Here is a 17,193-nt window from a genome sequence, read left to right as displayed (position 1 = left end):
GTTCTTGAAGAGATGGGAATACCAGACCACCTTACCTGCCTCCTGAGAAACCTGTATGCAGGTCAAGAAGCAACAGTTAGAACTGGACATGGACCAACAGACTGGTTCCAAATAGGAAAAGGAGTACGTCAAGGCTGTATATTGTCACTCTGTTTATTTAACTTATATGCAGAGTACATCATGAGAAACACTGGGCTGGATGAACCACAAGCTGGAATCAAGACTGCCAGGAGAAATATCAATAACCTCAGGTATGCAGATGACACCACCCTTATGGCAGAAAGCGAAGAAGAACTAAAGAGCCTCCTGATGAAAGTGAAAAAGGAGAGTGAAAAAGTTGGCTTAAAACTCAACATTCAGAAACTAAGATCATGGCATCTGGTCCCATCACTTCATGGCAAGTAGAAAGGGAAACAGGGGAAACTGACAGACTAGTTTTTTGGGGCTCCAGAATCACTGCAGATGGTGATTGCAGCCATGAAATTAAAAGACGTTTGCTCCTTGGAAGAAAAGTTATGAGCAACCTAGACAGCATATTAAAAAGCAGAGACGTTACTTTGCCAACAAAGGTCAGTTTAGTCAAGGCTATGGTTTTTCCAGTGGTCATGTATGGATGTGAGAGTTGGACTATGAAGAAGGCTGATCACTGAACAATTGATGCTTTTGAACTGTGGTGTTGAAGAAGACTCTTGAGAGTCCCTTGGACTGTGAGGAGGTCCAACCAGTCCATCCTAAAGGAAATCAGTCCTGAATATTCATTGGAAGGACTGATGTTGAAGCTGAAACTCCAATACTTTGGCCACTTGATGCAAAGAACTGACTCATTGGAAAAGACTGTGATGCTGGGAAAGACTGAGGGCAGGAGGAGAAGGGGACAACAGGATGAGATGATTGGATGGCATCACTGACTCAATGGACATGAGTTTGCGTAAACTCTGGGAGTTGGTGATGGACAGGGAGGCCTGGCGTGCTGCAGTCCATGGGGTCACAAAGAATTGGACACAATTGAGCGATTGAACTGAACTGATGCCAGTAACACGGTCTCTTGATAGCTGTAGCATTCTGGTAACATTTTGGAATTGGGAGGTATAAGTCCTTCACTCCTGTTATCTTTTTCAAGGTCGTTTTGGTTTCTCCTGGATCCTTTGCATTTCCATATAAATTTTAAGATCAGCTTGTTTCCATTTGTGAGAGTCACCTGTGATTTTGATGGAGATTGCATTGAGAATTGCTACCTTAACAATAGTAAGTCTTGCAGCCAGTTAATATGGCTGTCTTTGCATTTATTTAGGTTTCTTATTTCTTTCAGCAATGCTTTGTAGTTTTTAATATGTAAGTCTTGCTTTATTAAATTCTAAATTTTTTTTAATATTGTGAATGAAATTATTTTCTTAATTAGGTATTTTGATTGTTAATTGCTGCTATTAGAAATACACTCTATTTGTGTACATTGATCTTGAACTCTGCAACTTTGCTGAACTCGTTATTTCTAGTGTTTTGGTGTGAAGTTTTACGGTTTATGTGAGATTGGGACTTCCCTGGTGGTCCAGCAGTAGAGAACCTACCTGCCAATCCAGGGACCAGGATCAGTCCCTGGGTCAGGAAGATCCCCTGCAGAAGGAAACGGCAACCCACTCCAGTACTCTTGCCCGGAGAATCCCATGGACGGAGGGCCCTGGTGGGCTGCCGTCCACGGGTTGCACAGTCAGTGTGGCATAGTGACTGAGCACAAGCACATGTGAGATCATGTCATTTGTGAACAGGAAGTTCGCTTCAGCTTTTATTTCTTTTCTTGTCACTATTGGCTACTGATAGTAGTAAGTGGGAATATCTTTGCCTTGTTCCTAATCTTAAGGGGAAAGCATTCAGTCTTCCATGTTGTAATATGTTGTTAGCTGCAGGGAGTTCCCTCAGAACTTTTAATATAAATGTGTAGTGGCTACTATTAAATGTTTGTCGGCATCCATTGACATCATGTTTGTTCTCTTTCTTTATTAATGTGGATATTATGCTAATCAATTTTTAAATGTTAAACCAACTTTATATTCTTGGAATAAATTCTGCTTGGTTGTGGTGTATAATCCTTTTTATTTGTTGTAGGATTCACTTTATTGATGTTTTATACAGGATTTCTGTATCTCTATTAGTGAGGGATATGATATGGTCTGTAGTTTTTTTGTGCCTGTTGGGGTATTTCTGGCCATAAAATGATTTGTGAGGTATTCTCTTTTCCTCTGTTCTCTGGAACGGTTTGATAAAAATTTCTTCTTAAATATTGGATAAAATTCACATGGAAAGCCTTTTGGGCCTGAACTTTGCTTTGTGGGATGTTCTTCATAGAAATTTCTTCCTATAGATTGGTTCAGATTTTCTTTTTCTTGAGTAAATTTTGGTACTCTGTGTCTTTCTTAGGAGTTTGTCCATTTCATCATCTACATTGCCCAAAGCTTTTCAGACTATTCCCTTGGAACCGTTTGATTTCTGTATGATCAGTAGTGCTATCCCTCCCCACTTTAGTCTCTGATTTTAGGAATTTTGTTGTTGTTTATTTGTTTTGGTTAGTCTCACTTAAAGGTTTGTCAATTTTGTTGATCTTTTTTAAATAAAAAACTAACTCTCGGTTTCATTGCTTTTTCTCTGTTTTTCTGGTTTTTAAAAATTTTATTTATTTCTACTTCATAATTTCTTCCCTTCTGCTTATTTGGGTTTAGTTTACTCTTAGTATTTTATTTTTTAGAGAACTAGATCAGTGTAACTTAGTTCACAACAGAAATTATTTATCTACTTCAAAGTGTAGCAGTAGTAATCTTTACTGATGTCATCTTGTTATGTGGTTTTCAGACTGTTTTACCAACTGATGTTAAAGCAGAGCCAATCTTTCTATCAAAGCCGGTTTATCATTCTTACTAGCACATACATTAGGTTTGATTATCTCTCCTTTTAGTTAAATTTAAATCAAAATTCCTTTTTGTTCTTAAGTTTAATTTTTTGGCCGTCTTGTGCTCCCCAGGGATCCCACCTGTGGCCCCTGCATAGGGAGCAGGAAGTGTTAACCGCTGGACTGTCAGAAGTCCCTAATGAAATTCAGACTGCGTTCATTCATAGTAAAGAACATTTTGGGCTTCCTGAAAGGGGCTCAGTGGTAAAGAATCAGCCTGCAATGCAGGAGACGTAGATTTGAGTTTGATCCCTGAGTTGGGAAGATTTCTTGGAAAAGGAAATGGCAACCTACTCCAGTATTCTTGACTGGAAAATTCCATGGACAGAGGAGCTTGGCAGGCTACAGTCCATGGGATCACAAAGAATTGGACATGAATGAATGACTGAACACACACGCACAAACAAAATTTTAGAAACTGTTTTAAGCATTAGCAGGAATGTACTCTTAGAAGTAGTCTCTTTTATCTACTTAAGAATATCTTTTGGCGAAGGAAATGACAACCCACTCCAGTATTCCTGCCTGGAGGATCTCGTGGACGGAGGAGCCTGGCGGGCTACAGTCTGTGGGGTTGCAGAGTTGGACACGAGTGAGCGTCTGAGTAAGAATATCTTTGCTCCAAAAATCCCAGTGGCTTAAAACAGTGAAGGTTTGTTTCTGTTTCATATCACATGTTTGTCATGTGTTCACAGGTGTCTTAACTCATTATAGTCACTCAAGGACCCAAACTGACATAGTAGGTGATAATTCAAATGTTGGTTTCAATGACAGAGGGAAAGAGAACTCTGGAAAATCTTGCCTGGCACTTAAATGCTCTGGTTTGGACTTCCCTGATGGCTCAGATGATAAAAAATCCGCCTGCAATGCAGGATACCTGGGTTCGATCCCTGGGTCTGGAAAATCCCCTGGAGAATGGAATGGCAACCACTCCAGTGTTCTTGCCTGGAGAATCCCATGGACAGAGGAGCCTGGCGGGCTGCAGTCCGTGGGGTCGCAAAGAGTCGGACACGACTGAGAGAGTAGCACTTGGAGGTGACACACATCACTTCCTCTCACAGTTCATTGGCCGGACCTCATCACAGGGCTATATAGGCTATATACCCCATCGCATCCACGTGCTGAAAGAGAGGGGAGCTGGAAGTACTGGGTGTGAACACCAAAGACTGCCATACCGCCCCAGCTTGGTCACTATCACTGGATTGCCGGGTCAGCTGCCTGCCAGGTCTCCGGGCGTAGCCTCTCTCCTGGCCATTCTGTTCACTACAGTCAGTGATTTTCTGCTGATGAATCTGAGAGCTCATTGTTCTCATGCTCGGTCCTAGTGTCACTGGCTTGTAGCCCCTCCAATATGCTTGGCTTTCTTTTGCCTCTTGGTCTTTGGTCATAATATTTCCTCTTCATGGAACATTCTTTCTTACCTCCTCCCTCTTTCCTCTGGTGAGCTCCTGTTTCCTCCTTAGGTTTTGGCCTAAAAGTCTTTCCCACTTGCCAGTTTGTGTTCATTGTTTAGCCTTTGAACTCCCACAGCACTCCCTGTTTCTGACAAAGCTGCTTGTGCTGCCGTAATTGCATGATGGTGCATGCTCAGTCCGCTCAGTCACGTCCGATTCTTTGCAATCCTTTGGGCTGTAGTCTGCCGGACTCCTCAGTCCGTGGGATTTTCCCCATGGGAGATTCTCCAGACCAGAATTCTGGAGTGGGTTGCCATGCCCTCCTCCAGGGGCTCTTCCTGACGCAGGGATTGAACTTGCATCTCCTGTGTCTCCTGCATTGCAGGCAGATTCTTTACCCACTGAGCCATGACTGTCTGTTTGCTGTTGTAACCTAATCACTCTCACATAGAAGCACGCAATACATATTTTTTGAACGAGTTAAATTACAGAGTAAGATAGGGAAAAGATAATGTTCATGATCAAAAAGTCTAGTTATTAAAGGACCTGTATGCTTCCTCTCTATGGCACAGACCCCAAGTTTTTCAATTTATGAAAATGTGATTTTAACAATTGCTCAGAATTGCTCCTGGTTACCAAAATATTTTGTATATCTAAATTTCAGAAGTCCTTTGAAAGTTGATTATGTGTTTTGTGTTAGTTTCTAATGTTAGAAGAAAAATATAGAAAATAAATACTCTGGGTACTTCCCTGGTGGTTAAGACTTCACCTCCCAATGCAGGGGGTACAGGTTCGATCCCTGGTTGGGGAGCTAAGATCTACATGCCTGATGTCCCAAAACTAAACAGAAACACATTGTAACAAATTCAATAAAGACTTTAAAATATATAAATACTCTGGATAAGCGATTTCACACTGACATGCAGGGCTCTTTAGATTGAAAATTATATTTTTCACTTCACATATCAAATTTTTTCTATTTTGCCATAATTTTCAGTAGCTTCTTAATCTATTAAGTTGATGTGACACATTTAGTTACAGGCTGTTGCTTCCATTTTTTTGTTGTTGTTATTTTGAATAATGCTGTTGTAAACATCCTTGTATTTTGAGTTTTTTTCTTTTGAACTAACTTGTCAGAATAAATTTCCAGAGGTGATGTTTCTGGCTTAAGGGCAGTTTTAGTGGTTAAAACCATACTTTGGTTTGTTCATGGCTTGTAGTGAAATAGTATCAGGGTTATAAAATTTAATACTGTACAGCCTTTGGTATTTCAAGTAATAAAACTGCCATATTAACAAGTGTTAAGTGGTCCTATGTTTTGACATTTTTAGCAGTCTTTTTGCATTAGTTCTTAATGCAATAAGGTATCTTAGTTCTTGAGAGTGTGAATATGAGAGGCATAATGAAAGGACAAACTTGAGAAGTGAAATTAGGAGGTGTGCTAGTGAGTTTCAGTTTGAAAATAGCTCATCTTAGATCATGAATTTCTTACTAAAGAGTAAGTTGGTTTTGTGAAATGTGTATGCAAGTGTCCTTGTGACCTTGCTGAGTATTTTGAGTCTTTCACACTAATTCTACCTAAAACTTAAGTCTTTAAAACTATATAAGTTGTCTGTAATTAACCAGAAAATATTGCTGCTTAATAAGTGGGGTCTTACATGTAAGTGGAAATATTTTTCTTTGGACTTTTATAAGCATTTTAAGTAGCATTTTAATTACCAAAACACAGTAATGACAGTACTGTTTTTTAGTTCACATGGTTTGTTTAGGTATAAGTCATTTTGGGATCATTAGTCTTTCTTTTGTTTTTCAGTTTACCTTTTAATGCTTAATATTGAATTCTAAGAATCTAATCCAGTTTTTGAAGTGTCATTTTACTTTATTCTAAAAAATTTATTCATTTGGCTGCACTGTGCAGGTTGTGGGTTCTTAGTTCCCCAGCCAGTGATTAAACCCAGGCTCACAGCGGTGAAAGCGTCCAGTCCTAACCCCTGGACTGTCAGAGAATTCCCTGAAGTGTCATTTTAAACAAGTTGGTCAATTACTCACATTTGTCAAAGTTTTATTGTATATTTAATGAAATAGATACAGACACAAAAAGTGCATATTTAGCTTGTTTTTCCCTTCTAGTAGAAATCTTTTAATTATTCATAGTCAGTATTTTAACAGCTGGTCTCAGAAGTTTTTCTTTTTTCTCTCTCAGTAATTGAAGACTGTTTTCAGAGCTTTTGTTCGTTCTGTGTAGAGTACTAGACCACTTCAGTTTCACGTTTTCTGATGTTGTCCATCATACTTCTAATAGGGTTTGGTTCATTTTTCAAGTCTTTTACAGTTTTGTTTTTCACACAGCAGCAGCAATCAAGCACTTCATAAAGAAACGCCAGCACCACTAAAGAAACCACTGTAAATATAAATAAAAGCAAAATGACAAAGCAGGCAGTGTTCCAGTTATCATGGAAAGGGTAAATTTTTTGAACTTGAAAACCAAGGTACTGATAAACAGATGTAGTGGTTTCATTCCAGAGGCTGGAGCTCAGTGAGGCCATTCTTAGAGATTGTACTTATATCGCTCCTTTGAACCTATAGAAGGTAGAAAATGAATATATGTAACCAAACTCAACAAATTTGTCAATTAAAATCTCACTTCTAAGATTTGTTAGTTTATATAGACTGCATGAATCTTCCTTATTTTCTGTCAGAATTAATGCCTAGTGTTCTTGAATTTTTTTCTATATTTCTATGTTTATAGAGTATAAAATTCTATAAACCATACCATTTTGTTTTTATATATATCACTTGTTAGACAAGTGTTTATCTTTAAGATTCATATATAGAAGTTAACTGCTAATGGAGGGAGAAAAAAGGCAGCTGAATTGGTTTAAAATTTGACTAAAGCGGTGGTCATAGAACTATTATTTGAAAGAAAAAAAAAGAAAACAAAACAAAAACTTAGCATTTTAGAGTTGTGTTCTTAAGACTGGCCCCAGAAAAGCTTTTCTCATACCCTTGTAGAGCCTTCTCACCTTCCTGGTTCAGTGTATTCTGCCTTAGTTCCACACCTTTAAACTTCCAAGACAGGTGATGTGAATCAGGAAATAATGGCTGAGTGAAAAAAATAGTAGAGAAAGAAAAGCCAAATAATGACAGTTTTCAGAATAAGGATAATACAATTTTAGAGTAAAGTTGCCTATGAAGAGACCTTAATCTTAGGATTTTTTTGTTATATTTTTTGTTATATATATATACACATATGATAATGTTAAATGTTTCATAATACCTAAATGGCCTATGGACAGGAATAGTTAAGGGAAAAAACAGGCAGATTCAGCATTCCACAGGTATGTATTATTAAATTTTTATTCCATCTCACAAAATTAGCCAGGGAGTTAGTTTCACTATTCTTGCATTGAGCTTTGCTCTTGTTGACCTGATACTTGTTGGGCCTTAAGTGGGACTGTAAGGATTGAAGATTTGATAGTATTAAAAATAAAAAATGACTTTTTATTATCTTAATCTTCAAAAATAATCTTTTTAAGTTTCTTGAAAGAAGTTCTAAAATACATAAATACTAAGAAACTTTTTGAAATGAGAGAATAAAACCCCAGAGTTCCACTTTCCTAAATTCAGTGACTGTTGTCAGTTTCTATTCTTTTATGAAAGAATTGAATTAGTGTGGGTTTTTTTGCTACATAGTTGTAAGTAGACTTTTATTCTTGTAAATAGGTGCTTATTGATTACCTGCTGTGTAGCAAATACTTTTCTAAGTGCTAGAGATAACTTGTGTGTGAGAGTGTGTTTCATTTATAGACAATTTCAAGGCAGTGTGAAAGTGTATGGTAAATATCCCCATACTTATAACACAGCTTCATTTCTCAAGTCTTGGCCAGTCTATATCTCTGCCCACTTCCATCCCATAGAATATTTTGAGGCAGATTCCAGACATCATGTCACTTTATCTAGGAATATTTCAGTATGTATATCTTAAGGGGTGAGGACTCTTTTTTTAAATATAACTGCAGTATCATTTTCACACCAAAAAAGATTAAAGCTTAAGCCCCTTGCGCCCTCAAATGTAACAGTTTAATTCCTTAGATTTCTGTTTTCCTTATAAATATAACTTTAAAACTTCGCAGGTAATAAACTAATATTTTCTAAGCTTTTTTTTTTTTTTCTTTTAAATTTGATTTGCTTGGCAAGTCATTTCACCTCTGGATGGACTTGGTTCCTTCCTTTCTTCTTTCGTGTATTTTGAAGGTTAAATTGATGATCTGAGGGCAAAAGTAAAGGTTTAAGTTCATTTTTTCTTGTTGGATTTAAGAATTCTTCCGTTTTATGATGCTTGGTGACCTTTCATCGTGAAATGAGAGACGGGAGACTAATGGACATTAATTGAATCAATTGCTTATGGGAGATACAAAAACACATTGTCTGGCACACAGGTATTTGAGTAACTTAGAGTTTTGTGGTGGTTGTTGTTTGGTCCCTTAGTTGTGTTCTACTCTTTGATTTGTTACCCATGTTCTTTGTGACTGTAGCCTGGGCTCCTCTGTCCAGTGGGATGTCAGGCTATGTCAGGAGACCCAGCCTTTCAGAGTTACTCTTTTATCTTTTGGTTTTTTCTTTTCCAAGTACACCGTAGTAAAAGACAGGGTTTCTGCGTTGCACAGCTCCAGGAGCACCAGTCACGTCTGGTGTGTGGGAAGTGCCTTTCGCATAGAATACGGTGTACGCTGGGGTTGTGCAGTGTGAAGGTCCTCGTAGCCTCCCCTTGCTCCTCTGCACGGTCGCTGCCTCTGATCTTAGCACCTTTTACACAAATAGTCAGGTAACCTATAGAAGCTAACTCAAAGGGAGATAAGTTACCTCCTTTTGACCCAGACTTGCTGATAGAGTAGTGTCAGGTATGCGTGTGCACAAATGCCTGAATAATGAAAAAAAATCCTTTTGAATTTTTAGCACTGCTGAAATGCAGATATTCCTTGGAGGGGTAACATGGATTGTTAGTTATTTTTGCTTCAGTATGAATGAGTTTTAGGTTCCTTTTGAAAAACAGAGCTAATAGAGGAGAGGGAGAGGAAGATGATGAAGGCCTTAGGGAAATCGGGGTAAGGGTGTCTTATGTGGATGCGTAAAAAGAGGAAGAATTGCTTGAGCCCTATCTAGTAATTTTACCTTGGCCCACCTAGCCCTCTCTAGCACAGATAAAAGTGTTTCTTAGGCCTTTCAGGTTGTGATTCAGGTTGTGTTAAGGCCTTTCAGGTTGTGATTCCTTTTTAAAATTTGGAAATTTCTTTTCTAAATCTGACATTAGAACTGACTGCAGGGAGAATAATGGCAGGGGAGGGAGGAGAGAGTAGAGTGATGCAGTTTCCACATCTTACCTCTCAGGTTTAACCTATCCTAATAATTAATTTAAACTTCTGTTTTTCATGATTGATTGCAGAAACATTGTTCTAGCAATTTTAAGTAAAAAAGTATCATTTATAATCTTATCTCCTAACATATCAAACTTTTAATTTTTTTTTTTTTCTCCTAGAAATTGGCTGTGTAAAATGTATAAGTCATACCTGGTTGAAATTATACTGAATTTACTCCTTTGCATTTTAATTTATTATGAGTAAGTCTTTTTAAATTTGTGGTGACTTTTTAAGATCGGGGAGAAATTATAAAGACTTAATAATTAAGTTATTATTTCAAAATGAAATTTTAGAATGATTAGAAAGTTGGCTTAAGGAACTTTGTATTCTATTTATTTTTGAGGTACAAGTGAACTGCTTAAAAACTTTTCGGGTCCTCTTCTCCCTTTAAAAAAAAAAAGCGGGAGGGAGGGAAAGAGATGGGATGGGAGAGATAAGGAGAGGAGAGAAGGGGGCAGAGAGACACACACTACATTCACTTATTTGAGGCTAACTTGTACCTGTCGTTGAACTGTTTTACTGGTTACGTTAATACAAATAGTCACACAATCAAATGTTACGCGTGAATGCGTGACTGTAGTGACCCAGTCACTACATATCTTTAGGATATGTTGTTAACTGAACAAAGTGCAGGACAGTATGTGGAGGAAAAAGGGAAATAATATGTATTTTTAGTTACTTGGATCTGCACAGGAATCTTGGGGATATACAGAAGTTAATAACAATGATTACTTGTGGGGTTGGTTGGAGAGTAGAGTCAGGTGATAGGGATGTGTGTGAAACTTGTCAAGGTGTACCTTGTTATAATCTTTTGGTTTTCAAACCATTTGAATGTAGTTATTCAAAGCCAAAAGTACTCCTTGCCTTTGGCTTTTAGTAGTTTATTGTGCTTAGATTACTTCTAAAACAGAATTAGTGCATCGTGACTTTGACTAGACTGTGTACTTTATCCACATGCAAACATGCTTATAATAATTATTCTTGGAATGCTGACTATGGATAGACGTGTATGCCACCTCCAAGGGAACTTGTAAGTTTTTTGTCATGGGTGTCTAAGCAGTTTTCAGAGTATATATGTAGCAGGTTTATGTTGTGAATGATGACAGTTTGCCATTTGTGAATGTGCTAACTGATGAGCAGCTCGGAACATTCACCCTTTAGTTAGCTTCTGGGCATAGCCTGGAAAAAGTAAGCCCTGTAATATAGATTTATTTTCCACCTTACATGTCATGTGGTTTCTTCTTTCATAGTACACTAGAACTCTAATAATTTTGTGTGTTTAGGGTAAAATCTAGATTTTTGATGAGTTAGACATAATTAGATATGTATGTAGAGGGGCTTCCCAGGTGGTGCTAGTGGTAAAGAACCTGCCTGCCAATACAGGAGACATAAGAGACGCGGATTTGATACCTGGGTTGGGAAAATCCCCTGGAGGAGGGCATGGCAGTCCACTTCGGTATTCTTGCCCGGAAAATCTCATGGACAGAGGAGCCTGGTGGGCTATAGTCCATGGGGTCGCATGGAGTCAGAGACGACTGAAGCGACTTAGCGTGCACGCAGATATGTAGAGAGTCATTTACCAATAGGATTTTCTTGTATTGTGATACTGTTTTTGAAATTAAAATGTTAATTTATATGCATCAAAGGCTGTAAACGTGCCTTAGAGAAAGTGAGAGAAAACAGTCAAAGGTGGGAACGGTCTGTTCTACATACATATACAATTATATAGATAATTTTTAGTTTTTTTAAATATAAATTCCCTTCACCTAATTTTCCTCCCATTTTAAGGCCCTAGTGAAGTATTTACGGGTGTAGGACTTGGAACTGTTCTGGAGCCTTTGAATTGCCAGATTGAAATAAAGTTATGCTTTTGTTCTATTTATGGAAAAAGCCCTTGAGTTGAATTTTCTGGTGCCTTTAAAAGCATATCTCTTTGAAATATGATCAATTAATCGTAATAGCTTTTACATATAGAATAGCTCACCCAACTCTGGAACTGTCTGGGGTGGGCCATGTATCTAGCTAGCTGGGTGAAATAGCAGTGAGCCTCCATCTGTGTGACTACAGACAGTGACCAGTAAGATGTAGGCTGATTACAGTGTTAGGACAGTTTGGGAGGTAGGAGTTTCTGTCTGAAGTTTGAGTTATGAGTTAACTGTTCTGTTTGACAGTTATTTTTATTTGATCTGAGACTGTTTTTGAGCTCTCTTACTTTGGGTAGCAAGCAAGAGTATTTCCTAAGCAATTAACCACATTGTACTGAGTATGGAGAAATCTTCTTCCAGCAGCCTTTGGGCTTTGTAGGGGATACTTTCCTCATGCTGACAGAACACTGATTATTATAGAAGGAACAAAAATTATGAAAAAAAACCTTTAAAATTTAAAATAGATTTACCAGCAAGGAAAAGGGCAGAAGTTGAATCTTTAGGTCAGTATATATAGGTAATATTTTAGAACTCTAGCATTTACTAAATAGTTAAATTTTCATGCTTGAATATTTCAGATTCATATAGGATTTGAAATCTGGTCAGCAAGTTGATAGTAATTCTTAGTAGACATGAATGATGGCTCTGAGCTATGAAACTAATCTTATTACCTCAAAAGGTACCCTCCTCCCTCCCTTAACCAATTCTTCTTAGGACATATTTTCATTTTAAAATGTAGTTTATCAAAAAAGATTTACTGTGTATTTATTTTTGAAGATTAGTTTAAGAATAACTAATATTATATTGAAATACTGTGATAAATACATATTTCTGTGACATCTAAAAATGAAACATTAAGTAGATTTTTATTTAATAGTAGCATGACTTGTATGTTACAGTAATATAGGCTTTAAAATTTGACTGTAGGAAATTATTTTAATTAAAATGTATGAAAGTCTAAAGCTCTGGCTCTGAAAATCATCTCGTTGCTTCAGTATAATGCAGCCTAGTAATGGTACTTTTGTGGTCTTTTTATTTTTATATAAAAATCACAGTGTCATTATTGGCCTTCTCTGCACCTACACTTAAAATCAAATAAAAACAATTTTGAATATATTCTCATATTTTCTAAAATATAACAAACTTTAATATAAATGCTTTAAATTTGTATGTATAATCAGAAAGCTTTAGTCCTGGATTTGCTTTTAGTCTAGATTCTTCAAGAAAAATCCTTTGTTAAGATAGACCAAACTGCTGAAATGAAATAGCTCAGTGAAAATGAAATTTCAAGTAATCTCTTAATATCAAATGCATATGGCTTACTTTAAGGTCTGGATATAGATCAGGTTCATAGAAAATGTCATGAATTTTCCATTAAGGCACAGATGGTAAGGGCGCTTGTCAAATAGCAAAGGCAGTCTTCATATTTTCATAATAAAATCCTGCCAGACAATGACAAGAATAGAGGTTTTTTGGTCTTCAGTAGGAACAAAGCTTTCTGCTTGGGTGTTACAGTAAAATATTCCTATTGTATCATAAGAGCATGTATTATTAAATGAAAAGATCGCGGAAACCTACCTCCCGTCCGAAAGGCTGCAGCTGAAGCGATGGTACCGTCTGTTTGCAGTGCAGTCTGGTGCCCAGCTGAGATGGAGCTGCGCTTCCATTGGCTGAGCCACAGGGCAGCTGACGGTTCCCTCCGTGTGCATTTGCGTGAAGTCCTGCCACCCCGAGTAAATCATTCATAAACTTGAATAGAGCTGTCTGGGTTCTCAGCTGTCACCCCCTCTTTAGGCCTCATTTTTTGTTGTTGTTTTTAAGCTAAATTTCTGCATAGGAATTTGTGAGTAACAAATTGATGATTCCTTAGTGTTTAGCTGTAGAATTTCTGATCCTTCAGTGGTTATTTAAGGGCTCAGGCTAGAAGCTAATCTCCAGAGAGGCAGTAACCTGGGAAACCAGCAGTCCAGGTTCTCCAGCGTAGTGTTTCCTCCACAAGTTGTGCATGCAATCTCATAAATGATATTCTCTTTTCTCTCCTTTCAACTTGCCATTTATATAAATCAGACTCTCTGGAAGGGATTATTTCCATGTGGTAGTTTGCTTTAGATGAAATTCTGAGGGAGAAGGAAAAGAAAAAAGGTTTTTATCTCTACTAGTTGGGAGAGGGTTAACTTTGGAAGGTACATCAGCGATACTAAGAAAACCGTCTGTGAAAGTTAAATTGCAAAAGAACCCTCAGTTGGATGTTTAGAGATAGAATGATGTTTCTATTATGGTTTATTAGAGTTGTGGTCTAAGTATAGCAGTCAGCTTTTTATCGTGAGAGTGGCCATTAGAACAGCAGCAGGCTGGGTTAGTGCTTGCTGTGCAGACTTATTTTTTAAAATTTTGAATAAGTCACATTTGTTTCTGAGACTAGTAAAGGAGTATGTGGAAATAATCTTATTACGTTCATTTGTTCAGTCAACTAGTATTTATTGTTTACTACTCCTGGCATTGAGTTAAACACTGGAGACCTTGTGGTAAACAAAACTGTGTATGCTTCATGATGGACCGTTTGCATGGTGTTTATCCTTAGCATGTTGTCCTTAGCTATTCATAGTCTTCCCAGTTAGCTGTTTATTTACTATTATAGGATGAATGTATCACTTTAGTAAGAATTCACTAAATATGTATTTATGAATTCCTGTATTCTGACAAAATATCCAGTTGGAAATGGAATAATCGTGTTAAATGCTAACTAGTGATTCTTACACCAGGCACATCACAGTTTACCACTGGATGGGAATCTTTAGTCTGCCACTTATTAGTCTGTTTTCTTATGTTTAAAATGAGACAGTAAAAACCTCTTAAATAGGATTTCTGGGAGGGATTAAATGAGAAAACCATTTTAGCATGACTTGGCAATAGTCAGTGTTCAGTGAAGGTTAGTTACTGCTGTTTATTATGAGTGTCCTGAACACCTTGGGAAAATGAACTACATAGGAAGTATATCATAACTGAAATGTGAAGGACACCTGTAAGGCATTCTTAATGTTATTTCAGAAAACATAAAGTAGACTTTAATGTGTCAATTAAGTTATATTAAAGTTGTAGCAGTTATTCTTTTTTTTTTTTTTAGCAGTTATTCTTAAAGGAAAATTGCATATGAGGTTTCATTTTAGTCTAAAAAAATCATATTCAATAAAGCCTTTTCACTAACTAATCTCAAAGGAATATTATGCTGCCTTCTAGAAGCTGTTCTTTTGGATCTCTGACAGTTGTTCCATTTGGCTTGCGGTTATTCTAATGCATTCTTTTGTTTAAATTATTATTACCAAACTGGTGCCAGAAATTGACTCTCCCCGCTTTTATTTAACCTCTTCCATTGTGGATCAGTCACATGGGAACTTTATAGCATGTGATCTGATTCCTTGCTAATAGAATGTGTGCTTCTGAAATGTCTTCCTAGTATTTACAATGAATTTTTCACTCTTGCTGCCTATGACTTGTAGAATGCATTTGTGATGCAATGGTAGCATCCAGATTTCTGCCTGTAAATATGCAACAGAATGGTACATGTTCTGAACCAAGTGGTCTGTGTAAATTGCTCCTTGTATCATGCTGTTGTCATTTTAAAGTTTTCATGTTTATACAGTGGTACTGCTTACATTTTTTATTCCAATATATCTCTGAAGTTGACTTTAAAATAGTTATGGGATCATACTTTTTATTAATTCCCATTGATCAATACCTATTTGTTTCACATTGATAAGCAGAAATTGATGTAATTGGTGATGAATTGAACTTTTTATCCCTTACAAGTAATCTTCTCACTTCTCATGGTTTTTAAGGTTGTTAGAAAAGCACTATGGATCAGGTTGTGATTTGTATTGTCCTCTTGTTTAAAAAACCTTCCTTTTAATTTTGGAGGAAATCTAGTCAGACTTAAGGAAAGTGAGATTAAAGGTGCTTATAAAATAAATATATTTTAATTCTCTTGAAGTATTTATACTTTGTTTCCATCCTTAGAAAATAGATAGTTACTACACATGTAAAGATTTTGAATTTATCACCAAAATTTCATAGGGTGGAATTTTCTAGATAGGAAAACTCAATAAATATTTTACCAGATTTAAAATCATCTTAGCTGCTTAAAAGTAGATAATCACATCTAATATGAAAATGTTGTAATTGTTTTTTGAACTTCATTTTCAGATCATAGCAATGGATCATTTAATTTGAAAGCTCTGTCAGGAAGCTCTGGATATAAGTTTGGTGTTCTAGCTAAGATTGTGAATTACATGAAGGTAAGTATTTTTCTCAACTAACAAAAATTCTTTTGGTTTTTGGCAGAAGAGGGGGATTGGAATTTTCAGAAGTAAATTTGTATATACATGTCAAAATTTATTAAATTGTATGTTTCAATATGTGGTTTATTGTATGCCTGTTATACCTCAGTAAAACTAAAAAAATATTTAATGCTTCAAGCTTTTAATGTTATAGCAAGTTAGCTTTGCAGTGAGTCATCTAAGTATATTTTATTTACAGTATAGAGTGTTAGTTGAAGTACACAGTATGAGCCCACCATTTCACTTAATAAAATTGTGCTCAGGCAGTAGAGATAGCCATCTCTTAATTAGTCAATACCTGTTGGCAAAAGCAATGAAAAAATGTGGATGATTTACAGGATCTTACTTCCATTGATGGTGAGAAGTAAAAAACACTACATAGTTCAGGGAGATGGTGGTGGTGGCTATTCTACATCTTGGAGGGGAAAAATCAAGATTTACAGAGGGTCTTAGAAAAGCTTTGACTTCAGAAGAATTAGAATTTAATGTTTGATGGGAGATTTAGTATTTTTTGAAGTAGATTTTGAAGTTTTGATTATACAACATTTTGGCTTTACTAAAGATTCTAAGCCCTAACTTACTGTATCAAAGTGAAATTTCATTTAGCTAAAATGTTTAAGTGATTTCAGATTTAACCTCTTTGCCAAACTCATATTCTGTTTAGTTACTACTTACACCTCTTGAAAAAAGTCATGGAAAATACTACTGATATATTTGTTGTTATTTCATGTTTTAGCTGTTTGTTCCTTAGTATATAAATCAGATTTATGTGAAGGCTTTTCTTTTGTAATTTAAGAGAACTTGGTATCTGTCTGGCTATATCTGAAATCTGTGGTTTGTATTTAATTTTTGGTAGAAATCTATAATTTCCCATTATTGAGTAATATACTCTGATATTTAAGCATTCATCTTTCATTCCATCCATCCATTCCGTCACATGGTACATTGTTAAAACCTACTGTATCCTCCTAGGGGCAGCAGAGAATAAGATGGTTAGATAGCATTACCAGCTCTGTGAACATGAATTTGAGCAAACTCCAGGAGATACTGGAGGACAGAGAAGCCTGGTGTGCTACAGTCCATGAGGTTGCAGAGTTGGACATGACTTTGCAGCCGAACAACAATACTATATGCTAATTATGGCACGGATAGTATGAATACCCAGACGAATGTATGCCCTTGAGGCTA

The 17,193-nt window shown here is 36.6% G+C and overlaps 2 protein-coding genes across 4 annotated transcripts in view; one reads left to right on the top strand and one right to left on the bottom strand.

Moving 5' to 3' along the window:
• GTF2E2 (general transcription factor IIE subunit 2) overlaps positions 1–17,193 on the top strand; it is an 80,606-nt gene that overhangs the window by 8,722 nt on the left and 54,691 nt on the right. The window contains exon 3 of the mRNA XM_043893567.1: positions 15,872–15,963. Coding sequence (XP_043749502.1) covers positions 15,872–15,963 — 92 coding nt within the window. The remainder of the gene's footprint in view (positions 1–15,871; positions 15,964–17,193) is intronic.
• On the bottom strand, positions 6,375–13,311 carry SMIM18 (small integral membrane protein 18). 3 transcript variants are annotated; one of them, XM_043893569.1, is made up of 4 exons: positions 13,250–13,273; positions 11,157–11,405; positions 7,353–7,431; positions 6,375–6,909 (listed from the first exon to the last, which is right to left on the bottom strand). In XM_043893569.1, exon 4 carries the CDS (start codon positions 6,873–6,875, stop codon positions 6,579–6,581), a length of 297 nt encoding a protein of 98 aa, XP_043749504.1. In that variant the 5' UTR covers positions 6,876–6,909; positions 7,353–7,431; positions 11,157–11,405; positions 13,250–13,273; the 3' UTR covers positions 6,375–6,578. The 3 variants fall into 3 exon arrangements, with proteins under 3 accessions (XP_043749504.1, XP_043749503.1, XP_043749505.1); XM_043893568.1 differs by lacking the exon at positions 11,157–11,405 and having other exon boundaries at positions 13,250–13,311; XM_043893570.1 differs by lacking the exons at positions 11,157–11,405; positions 13,250–13,273 and adding an exon at positions 12,995–13,112.

Source organism: Cervus elaphus, chromosome 32 (assembly GCF_910594005.1).
Source record: "Cervus elaphus chromosome 32, mCerEla1.1, whole genome shotgun sequence".
NCBI lineage: Eukaryota > Metazoa > Chordata > Mammalia > Artiodactyla > Cervidae > Cervus > Cervus elaphus.
Note: the sequence above shows the minus strand (reverse complement) of the source record. Positions and strands in the feature narration are given on the sequence as shown.